At 54.3% G+C, this 25,584-nt stretch overlaps 2 protein-coding genes across 3 annotated transcripts; both read right to left on the reverse strand.

Moving 5' to 3' along the window:
* Positions 1–942: 942 nt before the first annotated feature.
* LOC144257669 (protein phosphatase 1 regulatory subunit 3C-B-like) lies at positions 943–3,771 on the reverse strand. The gene is made up of 2 exons (XM_077805723.1): positions 3,756–3,771; positions 943–3,021 (listed from the first exon to the last, which is right to left on the reverse strand). Exons 1-2 carry the CDS (start codon positions 3,767–3,769, stop codon positions 2,124–2,126), a joined length of 912 nt encoding a protein of 303 aa, XP_077661849.1. The 5' UTR covers positions 3,770–3,771; the 3' UTR covers positions 943–2,123.
* A 14,684-nt stretch (positions 3,772–18,455) lies between these two features.
* Positions 18,456–24,078, reverse strand: GINS4 (GINS complex subunit 4). 2 transcript variants are annotated; one of them, XM_077805693.1, is made up of 7 exons: positions 23,949–24,078; positions 23,558–23,644; positions 22,656–22,769; positions 22,074–22,171; positions 21,199–21,287; positions 20,603–20,693; positions 18,456–19,376 (listed from the first exon to the last, which is right to left on the reverse strand). In XM_077805693.1, the coding sequence occupies exons 1-7, from the start codon at positions 24,042–24,044 to the stop codon at positions 19,280–19,282; spliced, it is 672 nt and encodes a 223-aa protein (XP_077661819.1). In that variant the 5' UTR covers positions 24,045–24,078; the 3' UTR covers positions 18,456–19,279. The 2 variants fall into 2 exon arrangements, with proteins under 2 accessions (XP_077661819.1, XP_077661820.1); XM_077805694.1 differs by lacking the exon at positions 23,558–23,644 and having other exon boundaries at positions 23,949–24,054.
* Between the last annotated feature and the right edge of the window lie 1,506 nt (positions 24,079–25,584).

The following is a 25,584-nucleotide window of genomic DNA, read 5'->3' on the forward strand; positions in this document are numbered from 1 at the left end:
AAAGGATGCAGGAGCTAACGGGCTTTCAGTTCCATGACGCAAGCCCCTGAAATCCTGGCTCTTTGGGGCAGCTTACTACCTAAAGGTAAGGAGCAGAGAAGGGCATAAGAAAAAGGGACCCTGAACAGACACATCCCACAAGAGGGGCAAGAGACCCTGGGGCTGCACCAGCAGCCAGGCAATACAGGAAAGCCAGGGAGAAGAGGCTTCTGGGACACCCCTAGACTCTTTCACACCATTGAAGTTCCTGGCACGTGGCAATGGGGGGAAACTCCAGGAGGCAGTGTGGGTTTGGCATTTCTTCCCACAGCCCTAGGACAAGGGAGAGAGAGATTTTGGTCACAGTTCCTCATGCCTCAAAGCACCCAGCCCTGAGCAGAGTGGTGGAGGCAGGGCAGAGGAAGATTCAAAGCTCTTGCTGAGCTTCCCTTGGAGGTTCCTGCTGGACTACAGCCTGTGCAGTGACCAGAGGCTCCCAGCAGGAGGTGCACTTGGAGGGATGAGGAGGAAGGTGTTGCCATTTCTCTGGCTTGCAAAATTGCTCCTTCCCTTGGTGAAATGAGATGAGCTCTGTTCAGGGGAGGGATAGGAAACCTAAGACAGGCTTGTGCCTATCATCCATCTACACTGGCAAGGCAACTCTCCCCAGCAGTAATCCAGCTTGGGGACAACACAATCCATGCAGCCAGGGGGTCTGTAACTCTACTTCCATGTGATTCATTGAGGGGGATGGGCTACCTTACCAATACCAGGGAGATCACATCTCCCCATCCTGTGTTTGATGGGGGGGAGGGGGAGGGGGAGGTTTTCAGCCCATTATTGGGGCAGTGGGTGCTAGACCTATTCTTTGTGCAGGAAATCATCAGCATTTGGCTGTTTAGGCTGCAGTCACAAGACGACGGCAGGGTTCTCAATATACAGAGACTTTATTAAGGTTCTGAATCTATTCACAACAGCTAAAACCGGAAGGTTTCCCAGTGGCCCAGGCCCAAGATCGCAGCAGCAGCCAGCCCAGATAAGCACTGACAGCCAGTCCAGCTCAGCCTGTGCCCTGCACGGACTGCAGAGACACAGTGTCACTCAGAGTGAGCCAGGCTACACTGGGCACCTGCACTTTGCACACTGTCACTGCACTGATTTACCGCCCTCCTGGAAGGCGGCCAATGAAACCAGACGCAGGTGAGCGTGGTCCCCTACGGAGCCGTGATACGAACTGACGCAGCGTCCAATGTGCTGTGTCACTAGCGGCCTCAGCAAAAGCCAGCCGAGCCCAGGCCAGCCTTCCTCCCACAGCAGCAGGTCCTGAAGGAGCACATCCCAATGAGCCGCTCACCACCGTGCCAGGCCACCCGCAGTCTGTCATCTTCAATGTGAAGAACCTGCCAGCCACCCCCACTGGGGTAAATGAGACAGAAGCCCTAACAGCCAGGCCGGTGCCTTGTCCCGCAGCCCCTTGCCATTGAAAGGCTTTAAAGTGACAGCCACTGGTTCCCTTCAGGGGGGATGTAGGCATAGCTCACGGTACGGATGCTGGCCATTGGGTGCCGCAGACATTCATACCATTATCTGCAGCACAGGCCTGGATGCCTATTTGTCCCAAATGCCTGGCAACTACAAGGCACTTAGGCAGCCTCTCCCATTCCTGTTTCTATGCCCACTGGGTCTGCCGTTCTGACCTGCACCCCCACCGAGTCCAAAGACCCTTGGTTGCTAGGCTGGCTGGGCAGTTTTTATTGGGGCTTGGTAACTCAGTCCTTTGACCCGCCAGCAGCTTTGCTGGCCTCTGCAAACAAGCCAAGGTCTGGCCTAGCCCTTCCCCAGCTACTTTCACAAATGAGGAGACAGCAGCGGGAGATGCCCCCCGCACAATCCCTGCCCAGCCTCCCTGGCAAAGTCTCTGCTAGTGATGTGTTCTGCGCTAAGAACCCACACCCAGGATTCAAGCTGAGCTACGGCCTCCAGCTTCTATGGCAGGTCCTGGTGCTGAAGCAGCGTCCACGAAGACCAGAGGGGACACAGACAAGCTAGTGACGTAGCGAGCAGTGTCTTCCGCAGCGGGACCCCCGCAAGGCATTGCCTCTGCTGGAGCGGAGCATTTGTACCCTCACTTAGAACTCTCATTCCTACCAGTATGGACCATGGTTCTCCAAACGCCTCCAGGTCTGCCAGTGAGAGAGGACCAGCGCCGCTGCCTTGGAGGGGCCCAGGTGCTCCCCAGCCACGCTGGAGCCCCTTGCCAGCTGGGAGAAGGTGCTGGGAGGGGACGAGGAACTCACGTGGAGCACCTTGTAGTTGTTCCCATTGTTGTTGTCCCAGTAGGTTTTCTGCCCGCACTGAAAGGAAACGCAGAACTCGATGGCTCCGTGGGGGCTGGATGCTTTGGGCAGGGTGATGCTGAAGGAGAACACGTCTGCATCAGTGGGGCCGTATGTGCTGTGCATATATTGGCAGCAGACATCCCGGAAACTCCTCCAGGAGTCAAAGGTGATGCGGACATGCACCTTCTTCTCATACCCGATGTTCCTGACCTTGATGGTCCCCGACAGGGACCGCTCCTGGATCAGACAGTTCTCCAGGCAGATCAGGTTGGTGTGCAGGCGGCTGCGGAAAGCCATGTAGTCGGCAGAGGGCTGTGGGAAGTCCAGTGTGTACTTCTTTGTCTCTAGGTGGGGGTCTCGCAGCTTGGGCCTGAGGCAGGTCAGGTCGGACAGGGCTTGCTGCAGGTCGCACAGGTCCTCCTCGATCTTGGAGAAGAAGCGGACCGCTGTCAAGGAAAGCCCCTTCATGTCAGCAAACACCACCCTCTTCTTCTTGCTCCGGCTGCCCTTGGTGCTGTCCCGCTGCTCCAGCTCTGCACTGGGCTTCTGGTTCAGGCAGGAGCGGAGGGGTTTGCGCCCCCGGCCACCCCGCAGCTCCTCATAGGAGTTCAGCAGCTTGCGGATGGGAGGAGAGTGGGTCAGGCAGAGCCGCATGGCAAAATCCACAGGCATGGCTGGGGGTGTGCTGAACACCTGGAACAGTCTGGAAAGAAGCACAGACATGGGGTTAGAGGTGTAGCCTGGGGGCAGGAGAGCTGAGAACAGCAGGAGATATCTAACAGGGCCAGGGGACATTGCGATCAGAGCGAGAAGAGCTCAATTAATCCCTAGCAACAACCCCCCCAGAACCTCCCAGACCCACTCACCACAGATCACCAGCAACCCCACTGCCAGAGACCTGCAACCAATGAACTTAGGGCTGCTTCCTTCCACCCTGCTGGTCAACCCCCAAACTCCTGCACACTAACCACCCACCAGCCCCACATGCCCCACCAGAGACCAGAAGCCACTTTGCCTGAGAAAGCAACCAACATCCACCCTCAAATCCACCGCCAGCACCCCCCAGCCCATCTTCTCCCCACTGTTCCCCTTCACCCCCCCGTGACCAGCCCTCCTCGGCCCCCCCTTCACCCCACCGTGACCAGCCCTCCTCGGCCCCCTTCGCACCACTGCACCCCAACCAGCCCCCCCTGCTCCCCTTCGCCCCCACCTCTCCCCTACGCCCCCCCGGCCAGCCCCGCCCTCCTTCGCCCCCAAACCAGCCCCCGCGTTCCCCTTCGCCCCCCCGCAACACTGGGCCAGACACCAAATGTGAACAATCGGGACAGGGTGGGGGGCAATAGGAGCCGATACACGGCAAAGACCCCCAAATGGGGACACCTGGTCACCCCGCCCCCGCCCAGCCCGCGCACCCTCCGGCCTCCCGCTCTCACTCACTCGCTGCAGCTCATGGCTCCGCTCCTCGCCTCACTGCCACACCTGGGCGCCACGGGCGGCCGGTACACCCCCGCGCCGGCCAATCAGCGTGCGGGACACGCCCCCTCGGGCCAGAGCGACCAATGGGAGCCAGACTGCCGCGGCAGCCCCGCCCTGGGAGCCCGGCCCCCGCGGGGCGCGGGCTGTGCGGGGCGCTGCGGAGGGCGGGCGCGGGCTGTGCGGCGCCCGGGGCGCTGCGGGTTCAGGGCCGGGCTCCCGGGATGCCAGCGCGGCGGCTCCCGCCCCAAACCCCGCAGCCCGGGACACGTGCGGGGCGCTGCGGGGCCCGGAGCAGCTGGGATGGGGCAAGGGGCCCCGCCACTTCCCTTCGGGGAACGGGCCGTTGCTCAACCCCTTTCCGGGAGCAGACCTGCTGCTGCGGAGCACTCTCCCCGCCCGCGGCTCCCCGCCCTCGGCTCGGCCTGGCCCAGGGCTCAGGAGCAGCTCACTGCCCGATTAGCATCAGCTCTGGCCGGGGGCTAATGGCTAATCCTCCCCTGCTGAACCAGCCGCCAACACCAGCCCTGAGACACCTTCTAATTCCACCCGCCGGGCTTAAAACCAGCCCCGCAATGCGCTCTGTGGCCAGCCAGACCTAGCAGCCGCGCCCTGGGGTGCCAGGGATTGCCAGGAACAGCCGGGGAAGGCGGAAATCTGTGCTGAGCGCAGACATCTGGGTCCAGCCTAAGGGTACCGCACCTCAGTGCAGGGGCTAGGCCAGTGGTTCTCAAACTTATGTACTGGTGACCCCTTTCGCACTCAGAGGCTTGCTACATGACCCCCTCTCCCCCAAATTAAAAACACGTTTTTGTATACTTAACACCATTATAAATGCCGGAGGCAAAGCGGGGCTTGGGGTGGAGGCTGACATCTCGCAACCCCCCATGTAATAACCTTGCCACCCCCTGAGGGGTCCCAACCCCCAGTTTGAGAGCCCCGGTCTAGTCTCGCTGCTAGTGAAGTTCCTGATTATTGCAGTGTATCACCACAGGCCACAGAGGGCCCCATGAAGATCAGGACTCTTGTACTAACATGCTAACATGACCCTCAGCATTGTAATAGTAGCACCCTGCCATCAGGACTGGCTTTATCCACACAATGCCTGGGTGAGATGGGAAAGTGTCCTCATGTCACAGAGGGGGAACCCAGATACAGAGAGATGAAAGGAGTTGTCCAAGGTCACAATGTCAGAGCCAGGCACTGACCCAAGATCTCCCTTTTGCTTGACAAACTTCCCAAAGTTGCTGCTTTCCAGTCTCCAGCTGGGGATGTGTGTTTGTGAACAAGGACAGGCTAGCAAATGGACAGAACTCCCAGTCTGTTCCTAGTTGAGATGCCATGTGGGGAAAAAGAAAAGGAGTACTTGTGGTACCTTAGAGACTAACCAATTTATTTGAGCATGAGCTTTCGTGAGCTATAGCTCACTTCATCGGATGCATACCGTGGAAACTGGTGAAGACATTATATACACAGAGACCATGAAACAATACCTCCTCCCACCCCACTCTCCTGCTGGTAATAGCTTATCTAAAGTGATCATCAAGTTGGGCCATTTCCAGCACAAATCCAGGTTTTCTCACCCTCCGCCCCACCCCCCCCAAACTCACTCTCCTGCTGGCAATACCCATCCAAAGTGACCACTCTCTTTATTTATTGTTTCATGGTCTCTGTGTATATAATGTCTTCTGCAGTTTCCACGGTATGCATCCGATGAAGTGAGCTGTAGCTCACGAAAGCTCATGCTCAAATAAATTGGTTAGTCTCTAAGGTGCCACAAGTACTCCTTTTCTTTTTGCGAATACAGACTAACAGGGCTGTTACTCTGAAACATGTGCGGAAAGCAGAGGGAGAGAGGCCAAACCAGGGTTTGGGATTTAGATAGCCCACGTGCACAGGGCAGTTCTCACCTCATTGACCAGGGGGAAGGAGAGAAAAGTTCACAGCTTTGCAGGGCTGAGTTAACAGGACATGGGTGGCTCTGAAAAAGCTAAAAAATGAGTTTCACATCATCAGTTTTCTTTTTAAATTACAACCCTCAGTAATGGCCATGGAAAGACCTAACTCAGAATCCAAGGGCAAGGTAGGGGCCATGGTTTCTCAAGGTCTCTCTGGCTAGTAGAGATGGATAAAAATGGCTCACTCTGAGCTCCCCCCTCTAGTTCTCCAGTGGCTAAACACAGAGGTTTAATCCCAGAGTCTATGGCCTGCCTACCGGCTGCAACCGGAACGGTTTGTCCCGGGTTTCCTGCAGTTGCAGAGAAACACACCCTATCCTGAGCAGATGAAGAGTCCTGGAATGGGAGAGCCCGTATTAGACTGTCCAGTAAAAATGATCAATATAGCATGTCTGGAAATAACATTCAGGTCCACTTTTCCTGGTCAGCCCTCGGAAGGCTTGCTGGTAGAAAATGCCGGCACTTGAATCAGTTCACCCGTTCCCTGCCCCCCTGCTAATCTCTCTCAAGCTGCCTAGCCACTTCCGTTAAGCATGACTGATTCCACCTGCTGACAGCACAGATCTTCATCAGCCACTGACACAGCTCATCCACTGCATGCATCCGATGAAGTGAGCTGTAGCTCATGAAAGCTTGTGCTCAAATAAATTTGTTAAGTCTCTAAGGTGCCACAAGTACTCCTTTTCTTTTTGCAGATACAGACTAACACGGCTGCTATTCTGAAACTCATCTATTGTGTTTTTTACGTGGCTGCCCATCACCATGGTATCTGAGAGCCTTCCAGTAAATGTAAACAGAAATCCCGCTCTCTGCCTGGCAGCAGAAGCAAACTTAGAGCTAGCTAGGGGTGGGGCGGGGATTTTATTATTATTATGTAAAGTGCTACAATGCTGTGGGGTTTGAGAGGGACCTTTGAACTAGAGGCCAGAAACCAGAGGATCATGCAACCATCCTGCCTGATGTAGACAGATAGCAGTTGCTGCAGACATCTCCTTCCTGAGGCTTCCTACCCCCGGCCTGGGGGGATGCACACAGTCTGGAGGAACAGTAAGAGCAGGTGACATTTGCTTTTGGCTGGCATTTTACTGCAGGTCAAAGGGAGGAGCTGTCATTTCAGGGACATTATCACCAGTGGACTGCACCTTCCCAGAAGTTACTCACTTGTGTGGCCTCTGGAGAGGCACCACAGATGACAAGTTCTGATTTGGGTCAAGGAGTCGGTAAATCTTCCGAACCGGGACTAGCCTGAGATCCCAGGCAGCTAGAGAGCTGTCTCTTTCTGAACTGCAGCGGCAGCAGGGCAGCAGAGGTAGACCAGTCTCAGGAGAGGGGAAAGAAAACCTTTCTGGTTGTCATTGCGCCCCCAGGACAACACGGGGCTGAAAGGCCCCTTGTTGCCCCCCGTCAATCTCTCCTTTGCAGGGATGCCTACCAAAAAACCTGACAACGGGTACGCAGCTGGTGTGCTGGACTGTTGTTCTTCGTGCTGACACACAAGGTGGGGGAGGTAATATTTTTTTATTGGACCAACCTCTGTTGGTGAGAAAGAGAAGTTTACACAGAGCTCTTCTTCAGCTCCATGCAGCTCAAAGGCTTCTCTCTCTTACTAACAGAGGTTGGTCCAATAAAAGATATTACCTCCCCCACCTTGTCTCTCTAATGTCCTGGGACCAAGACTGCTACAATTGCACTGCTCTTCATGCTGAAGTTTTATCTCACCTTGTGCTCCTCTTTTTTGTTGGATCCTCTTGTTTTTTTATTTATACAACAGATGCAGGCTCTTTGGGACTGTTACGGGTCTGTACAGCACCTAGGACTGTGGGGTCCTGGTCCATGACTAAGGCTCCCTAGGTGCCAAAATACAAATAATTAATAACCTGGCAGCCACTTCTCTGCACTAGCACACCGCTCCAGGTGCTTCTCTACACCAGCACACTGCTGCCAACTCAGGAGTTTAATCACTAGTCTCGCAGTACTTGGTGTTTCTTTAAGTCCCAGCTGCTGGAGTCACGGGAGAATCTCAGTGGTGGTGGGGTGGCTGTGATGGTGGAGAAATTTTCCTTGAAGCCTGAGTCTCCAGTGCCAGCACCTAGGGCCATCATTTACGCCTGTGCAACATTTCACACCCATCTCACTCAGGTGAGAATGACAATGCAATGGGGCCAGAGCTGGAGCATCAGGCTGTAAGTTAGGGGCTTTGGCAGGATCTAGCAAGAAGGCGCCAACCTTCCTGCCTCTGTAGCGGCATGTAGCCAGGGAAGAAAGTAGGGCTCCTTGGTGTAGAGTACAGAGCCTCAAAATGCTCATACTCCTGGGGCCAGCAGGCAAGACTCAGGCCAGGTGAACACTAGTGGCTTTTGCCAGCACAGTGATGTCAGGTACAAACTGCACCTCATCACACCCGATTAACAGCTATGCCAGCCATAGGTGCTGATTTCCCCTCTTTCCCCTGGGTGCTTGACCCTCCCCACCTCTGCTCCCAGCTCCACCCCTTCCATGAAGCTCCTGTGCCCATTCCTACCCCTTCCCTCAAAGTCTCCGCCCCCTCCCTGCCCCAGCTCTGCACCCCCGAGCATGCCATGTTCCCGTTCCTCCCACCTCTTCCCAGAGCATGCTTACACTGCCAAACAGCTGTTTGGCAGCAACCGGCCAGGAAGTGCTGGGAAGTAGGTGGAGGAGCAGGGATGTGGCACGCTCAGGGGGGGAAGGAGGAGGTCAGGCATGGGAGGAGGGGAGCTTGGCTGCCAGTGGATGCACAGCACCCACTAATTTTTCCCCATGGGTGCTCCAACCCCAGAGCGCCCATGGAGTCGGTGCCTATGATGACAGCAACAGGTTACAGCATAGACCTGGCCTCTCAGTCTGCTGCTCTGAGAAAGAAGCAATATGGACACAGCTGTGTGCACCTAGACCCTTTCATACATGGCTAAAAACCACCAACAGCCAGCCAAGGCCGCAGGAGCTGAGATGGGCAGCACTGCCCTCTGTGCACCCAGCCCACATTACACTCCACAAGGCCTCAGGGTGTGGGGAGCGCAAGGCCCTGCAGTGAGGGTGGGAAGGGTCTATGGGCAGGCGCTAGTCACGCTGCCCTCCACTGCCGGCCACAGAGGGAGAGAGTCATTGGGACATCGCAGCTGCAGAGAATGGGGCAGCAGCCAGGGAAGAGTTGCTCCGCTGAGTACCCAGAGCTCTGAGCCCTGCCAGCCGCAGCCTCTGCGAACATCTGGGGTTTACTCATTACTCTGAAACCTGTCATTAGACATTGCCTCCCAGGGTCTTGCAGAGTTCAAGGCTTTCCTGCAGCTATGGGTAAACAAAGGAAAAGAGAATGATAATGGTGGGTCAGGACCAGTGGGCTAGGAAAGGTGCAAACATGATGTGCTCCCCAGTAATCACGCAGACCCCCCCCAGGGAGAAAGAGCTCCACAGCGTCCTTGACTGATAACAGGGATCCAGTTACACCTCTCCATGTACTAGCAGCATGCCCAAGGCTTCTGGTACAGGGCAGTGCCTGGCCTTTCCAAGCGCTGTGCCCGGGCACTGCCCAAACACTTGGGCTGTTCCTTGCAGAGACTTGTTCTCCCTAACAGGCCTGTCCTCCGTCAGCCCGAGCAGGCTGCTGGCAGAGCAGGATCAGGGTGCCCAGCTAGCTGTGGGGGACGTGGGTCCCAAAGCCCGAGAACTCAGGCCCAGTTTGGCAGTTGTACTGAGGGACTCTAACATTAGCAGCAGAGACAGGTTTCAGATGAGCAGCCGTGTTAGTCTGTATCCACAAAAAGACCAGGAGTACTTGTGGTACCACAGGTACTCCTGTTCTATTAGCAGCAATGCTCGCTCCTCCCGGGACCTTCTGAGGCCAGCTCCCACGAGGCCTCAGCAGCTGTTGGACGTGGCCGTGCTGCTTCCTGCAGCTAAGGCTGGCCTATGGGTGAGGAGCCAGACACCCCCAGGAGAAGGAGCTGCAGCCAAAGCCCCAGACATGCAGCCCTGAGTCACAGCTCCCGGGAGCAGGACAGCAGGCTCCTTCTCAGAAGCCAAGAGGAACCTCTCTCAGACATTTCCCCCACACATCTCAGCGCACAAGGAAAGAATTCAGGGCCCACCTCTGAGCAAAAAGGACATGCCCAGGATACCCAGAGGACGATATGGAACGCAGCACCACACACATAGGTATAATGTGTAATGTGCCGCGGGGACTAGGGTGATGGGGAAGGAGCAGCACTGGCCTCCAGCACACCCTGCCCTGCCCACAGGAGCTTACACGCTAGTCAGAACAACACCACTCGGGACATCTGGTCTGACTCGAGTGCAGAGCCCGTCCCAGCCAAGAAGCCCAAGTTCACACCCTACCCAGAACTGCAGCGGTATGCAGCAGGGGTTGTGGCTGTCAGCAGCTGGGCTTCGGCAAAGGCGCTAGTACAAGGTGAGACTCCAATGGCAGGTTTCCCAAGCCATGCCTGTCATTCTGCTCCTGGGACTGGGAAGGGGCTCATGCGAGTAACACCCTGGAGGTATGTGGCCTGTCTAAAGGCTGTGGTGTGTTCGTGCGCTGGATGGAGTTCAGTGCTTGCACGTCTGCACACGTAGCTCCCACTCCACCACACGTCTGTCTGTTACTTTTTGGCAGTGACTAAGCAATAGTTTAGGTCAGCAGATTGCTTTCTCCAAATCACCCTTTCACCACATCCCGTGGCTCTCACTTCCTGCCCCTTGATTTAGAGACAAGCAGCTCACCGTCATTGGGCATTTCTCCAGCAATGCGAGTACCACCCCCCACCCTCCGCTGCCCACTTCCTGCGGGGAAGGGATCTGACTCAAACTGGAGGCTGCGGAAATCAACATCCTACTGGTGCCTCTCTCACCCTCCTCCTGCTCTGGGCCATGAACTCATCACACAGACAAACCAGAGAGCTTGAGCCACCTTGAGCGGCAGGAGTAAGGTTTGAGAGCCCTAGTCCTTGCAGCAGGGCTTACTGTACCTGGGATGCTTATTTTCAGACCCTGCTTTTGCCTCCAGCGCTCAGCCTAACATAAGAACGGCCATACTGGCTCAGACCAAAGGACATCTAGCCAGTAGCCGGTCTTCCAACAGTGGCCAATGCCAGGTGCTTCAGAGGGAATGAACAGAACAGGGAATCATCAAGTGATCCATCCCCTGTCACCCATTCCCAGCTTCTGGCAAACAGAGGCTAGGGACACCATCCCTGCCCATCCTGGCTGATAAGTTCATGGAGGATAAGTCCATCAATGGTTATCTAGTTCTTTTTTGAACCCTGGTATAGTCTTGGCCTTCACAACATCCTCTGGCAAAGAGTTCCACAGACTGACAGTGCATTGTGTGATGAAATATTTCCTTTTGTTTTAAACCTGCTGCCTATGAATTGGGTGACCCCGAGTTCTTGTGTTATGAGGAGTAAAAAGAAAAGGAGTACTTGTGGCACCTTAGAGACTAACCAATTTATTTGAGCATAAGCTTTCGTGAGCTACAGCAGGGCATGTGCCTAGGTCAGGGGTGGGCAGATGTTTTGGCCCGAGGTCCACATCTGGGAATAGAAATTGTATGGCAGGCCATGAAAGCTCATAAAATTGGGGTTGGGGTGCGGGCTCTGGGGTGGGTGGGGCCAGAAAGGAGGACTTCAGGCGTGGGAGGGGGCTCTGGGCTGGTGTGGGGGTGGTGGGGGTGCAGGGAGGGGTTAGCTCTCCGGCTGGGAGTGCAGGCTCTAGAATGGGGCTGGGAATGAGGAGTTTGGGGTGCAGGAGGGTGCTCCGGGCTGGGACCGAGAGGTTCAGAGGGAGGGAGGGGGCTCAAGGCTGGGGGGTTTGGGTGTGGGAGGAGGCTCGGGGTGCAGGCTCCAGCTGGTGCTTACCTCAAGCAGCTCCAGGAAGCAGTGGCATGTCCCTTCTCCAGCTCCTTTGCAGAGGCATGGCCAGGCGCTCTGCTTTGCATAGAAGCTGGAGGGGGGCCATGCCACTGCTTCCGGGAGCCGCGTGGAGCAGCCCCCAACCCTGCTCCCCGGCTGGAGTGCCGGAGCAGGGCAAGCCCCCGAGGGAGCTCAAGGGCAGGATCCAGCCCACAGTCTGTAGTTTGCCCACCCCTGGCCTAGGTTCTTTTGAAAAATCCCAGTAGGTGCCTCTCTCCATCTTCAAATCTGGCCCCAGGTGCTGGCTCTCAGCACCCTACTCCGACCACTCAGTCATAGAATCATAGAATACCAGGGTTGGAAGGGACCTCAGGAGGTCATCTAGTCCAAACCCCTGCTCAAAGCAGGACCAGTCCCCAATTTCTTCCCCAGATCCCTAAATGGGCCCCTCAAGGATTGAACTCACAACCCTGGGTTTAGCAGGCCAATGTTCAAACTGCTGAGCTATCCCCCCCACTGTCCTCTGCCTGTAGCCTGGGGCAGCGCTGTCCTGGGGTGATCATGGAGCATTCATTGGGGCAGCGCTGTCCTGGGGTGATCATGGAGCATTCATGCGTGAAGGATGGTGTTTTTGTGACACAAAGATAGTGCTGCATTTCCAAAGGCAGAAAGGGCTGAGGGCAGCAAGCTCCAGAAGTGCCCCGATGGAAAGATCCAGCTTCTCTCTCCTGCGTGGGACAGCAGGGGTGACTTCCCTCTGCTCTCCCCTCCCAGCTCAGACTTTGCAACTCTAAAGCAGCTGCCCAGATAACTACTGTACTTAATTAAACCCAATAGGGTGAAGGAGAAAGGGGTCCAGTGAACACGTGCTACAGAGAGAAACTCGAGCAAGTCTCTCCCACAGTATCTGTTTCTCCAGTGGAAACTCAACAGCGATTTGTCTGGGAGCTGCAGAGCCCATGAGAGGATTTTCATAAGGGCTGTCTGTGGGGGCAGGGCATAGACCAGATCCCTGTGTGGGAACTGTAACCATCAGCCTTTGGTGCCACTTCTTTAGGATTAAACCCAACTTCCTCTTCATGTTTGTGCCTAATGAATCTTCTTTACATAAATGGATTCATTAGGGATGTTCTAAACCACAGCACACGCCAAGCCGCTCACCCCATGCTGTACTGCACACATGCCATCCCCATGCCTCCTGCTGCCCAAGGGAGCTGGGCTGCTCCCTCACATCCCCTGAGAGTACATGCAGGGGAGGCCAGGCCCTTTGAGGACTGCAGGCCTGTGCCCTTGGATACACCCAACAGACCCAGGCAGGGGGCACAGAGCCCTGGAAGTTACTGAGGTGGCTCCCGCTTACACAGAAGAGGCATGTGGGAACCAGCAAGGAAGGAGGAGCTTTTCTTCTCTATCCAACAAGGACAAAGGAATGAAGTGCCTGACCCAACGGTCCCTCCAGCCCCATACTCCAACTCCAGCAATGGTCAGACCAGCTATTCCAGAGGAAGACACAAAAATCCTGCCATGGGCTGGGGTAGGATAACATCTTCCTAGGAGAATTTCTTCCTAGCCCCGGCAGGTAGCTTACGTGTACTGAAGTATGTGGCTTTAGATTCCTTCCACATCATGTTAGCTGTCGCTATTCTTATTTTTCACCTTATTTGAATCCTACTAAGCTCTTTGCTTCAGCAACACCTTGTGGCAGGGAGTCTCACAGGTCACACAGCAGGTAAAGCAATATTTCCTTTTACTAGCTTTAAATTAGTTGCCTTTTAATTTCATTGGGTGATCCTTTGCTTTGATTTAGATCTCCAGATAGCATGAGAAAGGGCATATACAGTAGGAAAACTTCCCTAGCCTTCACTATATGGTTCACCATTTCATACACATTCATCATGCCATCCCCTATTATCTCCTCGCTGACCTAAGCAGTCCCAGGCCTTGTCTGAAGTGTTCCGAGGTTGCTACGTGTTTTCATTGCCCTTCTCTCAACTCTTCCCATTTCTGCTGTACCCTTTTTCCTGAGATGCGGAGAGAAGACCTGAAGCAACATTCAGTGCATTTCTGAAAGGCACACTCTTGTTTAAGTCCTCAGGTTGGGGACTGAGATATGGATGCTGTTATGGCTGTAATCTACGCTAAGTTGGAAGGAGCTAGTGGCATTAACCATGAACAGCTGTTTGGTACCTGAAGGAAGCAGGGGCTCTTGATCTAGATCCTTGGAGCAGATAGTCACAGCCCAGACGGTACTGTTGACTTGTCTCAGCAGAGAGGCCAGGGACTGCAGGGGCCTTGCAGATGGAGCTCTTCTCTCATGTCTAGGGTATGTCTATGCTAGAAGAGTTAATACCTGTAGTTAGGTAGCACCAGCTCAGCTGCATTGGTGTTAACCTCCTGGTGCAGACAGGGCTCGGGCATTTCCCCACCATGGCAAGAAAATCTGCTCAGAGCAGGGCTAGACACAGTGGTAGAGAGCCTTGTGTCCCATCCACACTAGTATTTACATGGTAACTAGCACTGGGGGTGCTGAACCAATGCTAGCAAAAGCAGCAGCCTCAGTGCAGAGACCCTCGGTGCTAGCTGACAAGGTGTCTGCAGTCACTGCCCTGTCTACAATGCTGCTAGCAACAGAGAAGCTGAACTTAACAAGGCCTGTGGGGTACGGAGTCTTAAATTACCTCGCGTAGATCTGACCACGGTGTCTAACCTCACACAGCACATTCCTGTAACCTTTGTGCACTGGAGTGAGGGATCAGTATGGATCATCTGCTCCCGTTGGATACCATGAACAGGTTCCCTCCAGGGCCATCTCCCACTTGGGAAACCATACAATCATCAAAACACTGGGCGAGAAGTGCTCTGGAGAGGTCATCAAGTTCACTTCCCTGCACCAAGGCAAGACCGAGTAAACCTAGATCCCAAGAGGGGTTTGTCCAACCTGTTCCTAAAATCCTCCAATCACGGGGATTCCGCCACCTCCTTTGGGAGCCCGGTCCACAGCTTAACTACCCTGAGCGTTAGAAAGTTTTTCCTGCTACCTAACCACAGTCTCCTTTGCTGCAGATCAAGCCCATCACTTCTTGTCCGACCTTCAAGACAAGGTCTTCAAGTCTCCAGTGGCCATGGAGAACAGTCGATCCTTGTCCTCTTTCCAACAGCCCGGAACAGGCCTGAAGCCTCATCAGGGCCCTGCTCGGTGGTCTTTTCTCACAACTACACGTGCCCAGGTTTTAATCTTTCCTCACAGGTTGGGTTTTTTGATGAGCCTTTTATGATTTTTGTTGCTCTTCCAATTTATTCACATCTTTTTTACTGTGGTACCCAGAATTGGGCACAGAACTCCAGCTGAGGCCTCTCCAGCACTGAGTGGACTCGGACAGTTAACTCCCATGTCTTACCTATGACAGCCCTGTTAATACAGCCTGGAATGAGATTCGCCGTTTTTGCAACTGCATCACACCATTAACTCCTATTCAATTTGTGATCCCCCAAAGCCTGCAGATCCTTTTCAGCAGAACGAACACCTAGCGAGTTCGTCCCCATTTCGTAGTTGTGCATCTGATTTTTTCTTCTTAAGTGTGGTACTTTGCACTTGTCTTTTTGAATTTCATCTTGTTGAAATGTCAAGGTTGTTCTGAATTTGAACCTTGTCCTCTGAAGTGCCTGCAAGCCCTTCCAGATTGGTCATCTGCAAATTTTATAAGCATGCTCTCCACTCCATTATCCAAGTCATGAATGAAAATACTGAGTAGTACTAGACCAGGACTGACTCCTGCAGGACCCCACTAGATACCCCTCCCAGTTTGACAGCCAATCATTGATAACTACTCTTTGAGCATGATCTTTCAATCAGTTGTGCATCAGTTGTGCATCAGTAATATCATCTAGACTGCATTTCCCTAGTTTGCTTATGAGAATGCTATGTGGAACTGTGTCAAAAATCAAGATATATCACATCTGCTGCCCCCCACCATCCACTAGATCAGTAACCCCAACGAAGAAGGAAATGAGGTTGGTTTGACATGATTTGTTCTTGACAAATCCACGCTGGCTATTCCTTATAAGGCTATTATCCTCCAGGTGCTGTGTAAACTCCTGTTAGAGACAGGAAGGAATGGGGAAAGGGAAGGGCTGGAGAAAGGAGAACCAGAAAAGGGGATTTGGTCTCATTCCCTGGCAGGACTCTATTGCAGAATTGTTCTGGGAAAGCCACTCCCTGCAGACAGGTGCTGCCCAGAGCACCAGTCACTGCAGGCACAAATCCCAGTTAACAGGAAGGCCACAGGGACTCCCTCGAGCCACTTCGAAATTCCTCCCAAAGCCCTCCTGACCTTCACTCACCAGCTGATTAGACAAGGCCCTCTCTGTGCACGTACAAGGGGTGGCAGGGAGTGGAGAGATAATGTATTTGCATTAGAGTTCATTGGCTGAACCCACTGGAGTGGCCTTGGGTTTGGGGATTAGCTGTGCACCTCCCCCTCCTCTCCCTGAAGCCAATCAGTACAGACAAAGCTAAGAGAAGGCCCCTGACCCCCATGCTGGGCACTTCTAGAAGCAAAGCAAAGCCATACAGGATTTCAAGAGGTAAAAGGCCAGCCACCAAATCCGCTGCGCATCTGTATTTGCTCTGGCAGTGGTACAGCACATGGTCCCTGCAGGCAGGGAGACAAAGCCGTGGGTAGCTGTGCCATGAGCGTCACCGGGGCCAGGCTCTCAGACACTGAAACCTGCAGAAGCCACTGAGGTTCTGGCACAAACACTCACTGCACACCACGGCCATGGGGCCCACACCTCCGGCCTGCACAGCTGGTGTCTTCGCTGCAGCCTCTGACGTGTAGACAAGCCTGTAGCCACAGGAATCACTACACTGTAATTGTGGCCACTCCACACTGGGAGCTGTGTGAGCTGCTTTACCTAGATGGCACAGCTTGGTCACCGCGCGGAGGGACACCGGAGCACAAGTGTCAGCTACCCATGCTTCCTTAGTGCACCCCAATTTAATCGACCCAGCGGTCCAAGTGACGATTCAACCCTTCAAGTCAAACTCTTTTGACTTGCCTACAGCCAAGTTGCTGGTCCAGTACAAGGGCTGGTCAGGAAAGTGGACTTTTGCAGTCTATGATGATTATCCCATCCCCATGCTGTTGGGGGAAGACTTGGCCAATCATGTGACGTGAGCCAAGAGGGTGGGAATGGTCACCCGCAGCCAGGCTAAGCAAGCTGTCACACCTAGCTCTGTTCCAGAAACTTCTACCAGGACCCGGTCAGAGGTGAGGGAACCGGACCCCTTGCCAACATCTGCAACAGCAGTAGGGGATCCAGTCCCAGAGACCCAGACAGAGCCAGTCTCAGAACCAGAACCGGCAGAACAACCAGCACCAGACCCATTGCCAGCACTGAATCCAGTACTTGCAACCCCAACACCAGAGGGCCCCACCGAAACTGCACCAGCAGCAGCCGATAACCCTACACAAGAGGCTCAGCCGGAGCCTGAACCCCAACATAGTGCATCAGCGGAGAGCGGTTCACAGTCAATGGAAACAGCCCCATCACCTGCATCGCTTCCAGAGGGACCAAGCCCAGGTCCACACTCCAATGAGGAACTGATGTCTCCAGCATCAAGGGAACAGTTCCAGACCGAACAGGAAGCAGATGAAAGCCTCCAGAGAGCTTGGACGGTGGCACGGAGCAACCCACCGCCTCTCAGCTCTTCTCATCGATCCAGGTTTGTTGTAGAAAGAGGACTTTTATACAAGGAAACTCTTTCTGGTGGACACCAGGAAGACTGGCATCCTCAGAGACAGTTGGTAGTTCCAACTAAAGGGTAAAGCTATTAAGTTTAACCCAAAGTAAAACTATTTCCCCATGTTTATTTCCACCCCCTACTGTTCCTCACATGTTCTTGTCAACTGCTGGAAATGGCCCACCTTGATTATCACTACAAAAGGTCCCCCGCCCCACCTCTCCTGCTGGTAACAGCTCACCTTACCTGATCACTCTTTTTATAGTGTGTATGGAACACCCACTGTTTCATGTTCTCTGTGTATATAAAATCTCCCCACTGTATTTTCCACTGCATGCATCCAATGAAGTGAGCTGTAGCTCACGAAAGCTTATGCTCAAATAAATTGGTTAGTCTCTAAGGTGCCACAAGTACTTCTTTTCTTTTTACAGCTTGTACAGATACCCTGCCTGTCCCCACGGGAGGAGCCTTCCCAGGGTGCTGGGAGCAATCTCCAGTCCAACACCCAGGCCATTCAGCACCCCATTGACCTAATGAGGTACTAATGGCAAAGCTTCCTTTCCCCATTAATACCATCAAGCTGGCAATCAAGGAAACAAGCCAGCAGCCCTTTCACACTGTGCTGAGGTAACCTGGTATTTAGCACATTCTGAACATTAAGCTATTGTTCCTCCCCGCTCCTCCCCCACACAGAAGGGTCTGCCCAGCACTCTCTCCACTTCTAGCTCCCGGTCACTCCCACCTCTAGTATTTGCAATGGAGAATCTGTGCACTGTGCTTTTTGGCTGAATAGATCACCTGGCAAAGGGCAGTGCTTAAAGTGGAGGTGGGCAGGTCACAAGAGGGTCACAGACCTGGCAACCAACATCCCATCAAGCCAGGATGCCAGTCTTTCTAAAGCTGTGGCTCCCAGAGTTTGACACCGACCACCCGCTTTTGTTGGACCACGGTAAGCACTGGTGCCCCTGTGCTTTACACCCAAGAGGAGGCACAGACCTGGAAACTGGAATGCTCACTGGGGGAAGGCTGAGCGGCCCATGCCCAGGCCATGCTGGATGCCGTCTGGAACACAGGCTGCTAGCTTTCTGGAAGAGCCACAGATTGTTTAATTGGTGCCACGAATACAACAAAGTGAATCAGAATTGCTGTCAGGGACGCAGAAGCCACCTTCTCCTCATTGATAGCTAGAGCCAGAGATACCCCACTGGTTTATTTGTGCTCTCTCAGGCCGATCATTGTACTCGCCATCCCCGGGCCTGTAAGAACTCCACAGCTCCTGCAGGTTCCAAACATGGCCAGCCCCACTGATACCTGCTGCAAACCCACACAAGCACTCATCCATTGCCTAATCCCCTCCCCACACTACATGTAAGCATCTCTCCTAATTTAGCTGCACAGGAGGCTTGGACAGGATCTTGGGCAGTGGTGCCCTTTTAGGCACACATGGAGATTTTGCTGTTGTCTTTATAACGTACCTCGCTCACACTGGCACATCCTCCTCCAGCAGTCACTAACTCATTCTAGGGGGTTCTTGCCAGCCAGCGGAAATATCCGGAGTATAAGCAGGGCAATGATGCCACCTGCTGGCTCCACAACAGAGCAGTAGCTTTGCAGAGGCTGCAGCTGGATAGAAGACCAGGCTCAGCTTTTTTTCAGCGGCAGTGTCCTCATTCCCCACACAGGGGCACTTGCTGATGGCACCTTTACCTGGCTGTTTGTCTTCCTGTCCTCAGGCTACAGCAAAACTGAGCTGCTGGGCCCCCAGGCTGGGCCGGGGGCAGGATGAGTATTTGCAACTGTCCACAACTGTTGTGTCTCCATGTGCTGACTGGCACAACGATGCTCTCAGGTTGTCTTGTGCACGGCACTTGCCCTCCCAGACTGCAGGGCCTCCTGCCTGGCCCCTTTAAGTCTTGTGATGTTTCAAATTAGCTGAACTGCTCCTGAGGCCACCAGGGGGGCAATGGTTTTGTATCTGATCAGGTGCTGTGATCCTTCCTCCAGGTCAATCACATATTCTCTGAAGGGGAAAGAGAGATAGGTTCAGATGGAAGGGTGGCAGCAAGCTCAAAATGAGAGGAGAGAGGTGCTGCATTCTCCTGAGGCTCCTGCTTGCTTTTCAGGGTTGCAGTGTTGGATCATATAAAAGAAGTTCTGTATTAAAATCACGAATGAGTTTGATTCCCCATAGTTTAAATTCCAGGGTATTACTAATTAAGAGGTCTCTTGGTTTTTGGTACTGTTTCTCTCCCTCTCTGTGTGAAACTTGCAAGCTGCTAATTCTAAGACAGAGTCTGTTCTCAAAGCAATTCTTTGTAACAACTACTCACACAGAGAGAGAGACTCAAAGCAATACTCTGTAACAACAGCACCCAGAGGCTCCCCGCCCTTGTGTTGTATTCATCTCGCTCTGTTAACAATTGTGATTAAAATAGAGATAGAGGATGTATGTGGATGGATGCTTGGTGTGGATAATAACTGAATGATCAGGGAGGTGCCAGCCTAAGAATCCAGTGTCCATCGGCTGAAGAAGGCGTTAAGTGGAAATAACCAAAGGACCCCCGGAGGGCAGACTGGGATCCACCCAACAGCCTCAAGAATGGGAGAACCAAAGAACAAGATAACATCTGGCAGCACGGAGCCGTCAGGAATGTGCCATCTGCTGATTGATTCAGGAACAGCATGATGAAGCAATTCCCATAGACTGGCATAGGAAGAAATTCCTATAAAAATGGACTCTAGAAAGTGAGAACTTTGGGGTCTGATTCTGCAAACCAACTTCCAGGAGCATCAGATGAGCATCCGACAAGGCCCTGCTCCCTCCTCATGTCCAGGCCACCTGGCCAGTGGCTTGGCATGAGCAACTCTAAGGCTGGTAACTATGATAACAACCTTGCAGAACCTGTGTGTGTGTGTATGAATGAATGTGTGAATAAATATGAAACTGAATGGAACGTATAATTAGCTATAATTAACTGCTTACTATGATTCTTTCTGTATTCACAATAAATGTGGCACTTTGCCTTTTCCCCTTTAATAAGCTCCTGCTAGTTTTTATTTTATTGGTATAACAGGCGCGGCAACGTGACCGGATTAGGCAAGGAGGAGGGGTGCTGCTCCATCCAGCCCACCCACCCATAGCTACACAGGCAACTTGCAGAGACGGGAAGCTGAGCAGAATACAGTCGGGATGGCATTTCTAAGGCATGTGCGTATCAGTGCACAGCAAAGCAATAGGCCACCTACCTCTGCTCATCAGTCTCTGGCTCCACCAATATGTTTTCCTGCCTCTCCTGCACCCTCAGGAATACAAAGGAGTCCAGGTTGGGTTTGGGAACTGCAAGGAAAGCGACACACTCAGCCCTGATCCCGGGCTCACGTGACTGAGACCAGGGCACTTTGTGCTGCATGAACCACTCCTGGGAACAGTCTCTGCTCCTCTGCAGGACCTTCACGTGGAGCTGGGATGCTCATGAGGACACAGTGCAATGCTGGTCACTAGCCCCACAGGCGACTGGCCAGTCCCTTATGCACCAGCCAACATATACTTGAGACGGCAGGAGAGTCAGAACACAGAGACCAGTGTGAATAGCCTGGTTACCCCCTTGTCTCTCCCCAGAGGGCGATTCTAGGAGAGGGCAGTGCAAACATATCCAGACCACCTTCTAAAGGGCCAGCAGTGTGGAGAGGGCCATGCTCAGACACCTGCCTCTTCCAAGCACTCGCCGGAGCTCTAGCGCTTACACTGCTTGCTCTCTAGGACTTCAGATTACTCCAGGGCTCGTCCCCAGACAGCCACTGCTAGAATCCTGTTGCCTGTACTGCAGCCGGGCTTCTCTTACCCAGTCTCAGGAGATCCACTTTCTGCAGGTTGGGAGGCATGTGTTTCAGGGCCACATTTTTCAGGTAGGTTTCTGTGTTCGCCATGTACCTGAAACAAACAGCCCTTACTGTCAGTCAGATCATGGCAAAAGCTGGTGGGCCAGAATGGACTCCAGGTACCAGCGAGACACACTGAACCCGCGAGCATGGCGGGAAGACAGCAGCAAGCGGCTGGGTCTGGAGGGGCAGAAGCTGAAATGAAGACTTCTCTGCTCCAGCAAAACAGCGCACGCAAATCCTTCAGCGCCCAAGGGCACAGCCTATCTCCATGGGAAGGTGACACAAAAGGCAGTGAGGGCTCTTCCCACTGGCAGGACTCGGGCAGCAGAGGGAACTTTTCTGGCATAGTTTAGTGGGTGGCTGAAGTGAGACTGCCCCTAGATACCTCGTTGGCCAATGGCCTGCCACAATCTGCCAGCAGAAGGCTGCCTGGAGACAGGAGAGGAAGCTGTGCAGCAGGACGAGGCTCCCGTCATGAATCTGGCATGCACACGGAAGGAGGCAAGCGGGCAGACACTAAGACTGATGAAGGCTGAGCGGGGATCTTTTTTCAACGCCTTCCCAGACTGTCAGGAGCGCTCAGGGCCAAGCCTCTAGCTTCACTGCAGGCCCAAGAGAGAGCGAGGGACTCGTTAGCTGGTCACTAGGGGACAAGGTTTTTCCAACCAAGCTGCCACAGCCAAGTTTGCCAAGGGAGGATCTACAGCATGTGAAGCGGAGGCTCAAAGGGAGAGCCAGAGTGCATACAACCCCAGTTCTGGCCTGGACCTAGTCTGCGCAGTAGAACAAGACCTGGCTCACCCCACTGCCCAGCCCTCCTTCCATACCTACTCACTCTTTAGCAAAGGCAAACTCCTCTGGAGAGAGGATGGAAGGCTCTCCTTCCACTCGGGACTTTTCCTTCTCCAGGATATGGGGGAAAAACTTCTCAATCTGCCAGGGGAAGAAAAACCCCAAAGAAGAGTCAGCTGTGATCGAAACAGAGAGCTCCATCATAGGCAGCTCCCAGCATTCTCCCTTCTATAGCCAGAGGGAATCTGTCACTGCAGATTGGTGAGGTGCAGAGGTGGCACATCTGCCCTGGGATTAGTTCCGGACCCACGCAGGGCTGTCTGCGCCTGAGAGGCGGGATGGCAATGGAGTTTCCAGGAGGAAGATTGCACTGTGCTGACCCTCCATAGGGTAATAAACATGCTCACGACAGCACTGTGACACCCAGAACAAGGTGCTGCGCTTGACAGCAATGAGGAATGGATTCCCCAGGTGAACCTTATGGTCACTCTAACCCAACATGTCAAGGGCCCATGACTCAGAGCCCTGGACCAAAGCAATATGCTTTTGGTGTGGCCAGAACGGCATGCCTCCAGCCACTCTCCTAAGAGTCACCTTGCCATGGCACAAAATAGCAGGGTGTTACCTTCACAAGCCTGCAGCGCAAGTAGCTGCTGAGGACATAGCGGATCCTCTCAATCTCCATGCGGTGGATGCTGACCTTCAGGTCTCCGTGCTTGGCTCGTTTAAGATTTGACTCCTGCAAAGGGGCACATGGGGGGAATATCAGACTGTTCAAACACTCAATAGCTAAAGACACAGAGAGGCCAATGTCCTCAGACTGAGCCCCGGGAAAGAGCTAGATTGCAGCTGCCTCTTGTAGACAGAGCACCTGCACCACGAATGCAGGTTACCACCCCTCACTGCCACATGGGAACCAATACACGGGACAGGTCCTTGGAAAAGGGAATCGAAGAACCACATGCCAGATTTTGCACTATATAGGATTTGGGCAGGTAATGGCCATTGGCCAAGACTGCAGATGGTTGATTCTGTCATCCAGGCAACTGTGAGTCTGCCTGGAGCAGGAGATTTACACCACCTCTGTAGCAAACAACTGCACAAAGAACCAGGAACCGGCTAGCAGCACTGCCCCCATGACCAGCCCACTTTGGCGAACAACAAGCTGCAGGCCAGGATGAACAGCAACCATGCTGAAGGCCCTATAGAATAGCAGACAAGGGCAACAACAACAGCTGATGCCAATTTTAACCTCTGTGACTAACAGCAACACGCCAGGAGCCTGGGGGCTCTTGCTGCTCTCAGCACATAGCATGAACCATCACTGCTTGGGCAGAGCATGCAGGTTAACCACAAGATGCTCAGAACTACATCCACCCTCTGTGGGGAACACTGGAGAGGGGGACGGATAGAAGCACTGGCCCGAGCTTAGGCAGGGGACCCCAGGGCACGGAGTTTAGCAATAACAGTATGAACCTGTCCAGCCATTCCCAACCCCTGCCCCCACCTGTGCCCCCAGACACGCACCATGTGGTCCAGCTGCTCCATGACACACTCCACGATTTCAGACTTGCTCTCCAGCAGCTCTGGGGCAAACTTCTCATTCAGCCAGGCCTGCCAGCACAGCAGGACAGTGAGCCACAAACCAGCCTAACACTGAGCCCCTGTGATCTGACCCACCAGCCCCCACTCCCCTCCCCGAGCCGGGATAGAACCCAGGAGTCCGGGCTCCCAGCCCCTCCCCGAGCCGGGATAGAACCCAGGAGTCCGGGCTCCCCGAGCCGGGATAGAACCCAGGAGTCCGGGCTCCCACCACTCCCCTCCCGGAGCCGGGATTGAACCCAGGAGTCCAGGCTCCCAGCCCCTCCCGGAGATAGAACCCAGGCGTCCGGGGCCCCAGGCGTCCGGCCCCACCCACCTGCTCCAGGCTGCGGATGAGCTGGGCGGGGGTCAGCACCAGCTCCTCGCTGCTCCCGTCCGAGTCCCGCTCGCGCAGCTCCGGGCCCTCCGCCATCCCGGCTCGAGGCTCCCGCCAACCGCGAGCGCGCGGTGACGTCAGCGCGCTCCGCACGGCGGCCGGGGCGTCTCCTGGCTCGCGAGGCCGCTTCCCGCGCGCCGGCGGCGGCTTAAAGGGGCCGCGACGCCCGGCCGAAGCCCCGGTCCCCCGGGGCCCCTCCGCCAGCGCGGCGCTCAGGGCTCTCAGCCGGCGTCCGGGGACACCGCTCCCTGGGCCCCGCGCCTCTGCCCCCGCGGGAGCACGGGCAGGACAGGACACAGGGGCGCACGGACAGACGGGTCTGTGGACAGACAGACACAGGGATGGACGGAGAGATGGGGGATCCACGGACAGATGGGTCTGTGGACAGACGGACACAGGGATGGACAGACAGACAGGGGATCCGTGGACAGACAGACACAGGAATGGACAGAAAGACAGGGGATCCGTGGACAGACAGACAGGTCTGTGGACAGACGGACACAGGGATGGACGGACAGACGGGGGACCCGCGGACAGACAGACGGCTCTGTGGACAGACGGACAGAGGGATGGACGGACAGACAGGGGACCCGCGGATGGACAGACGGACACAGGGATGAACAGACAGGGGATCCGTGGACAGACAGACGGGTCTGTGGACAGACGGACACAGGGATGGATGGACAGATTGGGGATCCACGGACGGACAGACGGGTCTGTGGACAGACGGACACAGGGATGGACAGACAGACAGGGGATCTGTGGACAGACAGACACAGGGATGGACGGAGAGACAGGGGATCCGTGGACAGACGGACACAGGGATGGACGGAGAGACAGGGGATCCACGGACAGACAGATGGGTCTGTGGACAGACGGACACAGGGATGGACAGACAGACAGGGGATCCGTGGACAGACAGACACAGGAATGGACAGAGAGACAGGGGATCCGTGGACAGACAGACGGGTCTGTGGACATAGAATCATAGAATATCAGGGTTGGAAGGGACCCCTGAAGGTCATCTAGTCCAACCCCCTGCTCGAAGCAGGACCAATTCCCAGTTAAATCATCCCAGCCAGGGCTTTGTCAAGCCTGACCTTAAAAACTTCCAAGGAAGGAGATTCCACCACCTCCCTAGGCAACGCATTCCAGTGTTTCACCACCCTCCTAGTGAAAAAGTTTTTCCTAATATCCAATCTAAACCTCCCCCACTGCAACTTGAGACCATTACTCCTCGTTCTGTCATCTGCTACCATTGAGAACAGTCTAGAGCCATCCTCTTTGGAACCCCCTTTCAGGTAGTTGAAAGCAGCTATCAAATCCCCCCTCATTCTTCTCTTCCGCAGACTAAACAATCCCAGCTCCCTCAGCCTCTCCTCATAAGTCATGTGTTCTAGACCCCTAATCATTTTTGTTGCCCTTCGCTGGACTCTCTCCAATTTATCCACATCCTTCTTGTAGTGTGGGGCCCAAAACTGGACACAGTACTCCAGATGAGGCCTCACCAATGTCGAATAGAGGGGGACGATCACGTCCCTCGATCTGCTCGCTATGCCCCTACTTATACATCCCA

This window comes from Eretmochelys imbricata, chromosome 26 (genome assembly GCF_965152235.1).
Source record: "Eretmochelys imbricata isolate rEreImb1 chromosome 26, rEreImb1.hap1, whole genome shotgun sequence".
Taxonomy (NCBI): Eukaryota; Metazoa; Chordata; order Testudines; family Cheloniidae; genus Eretmochelys; species Eretmochelys imbricata.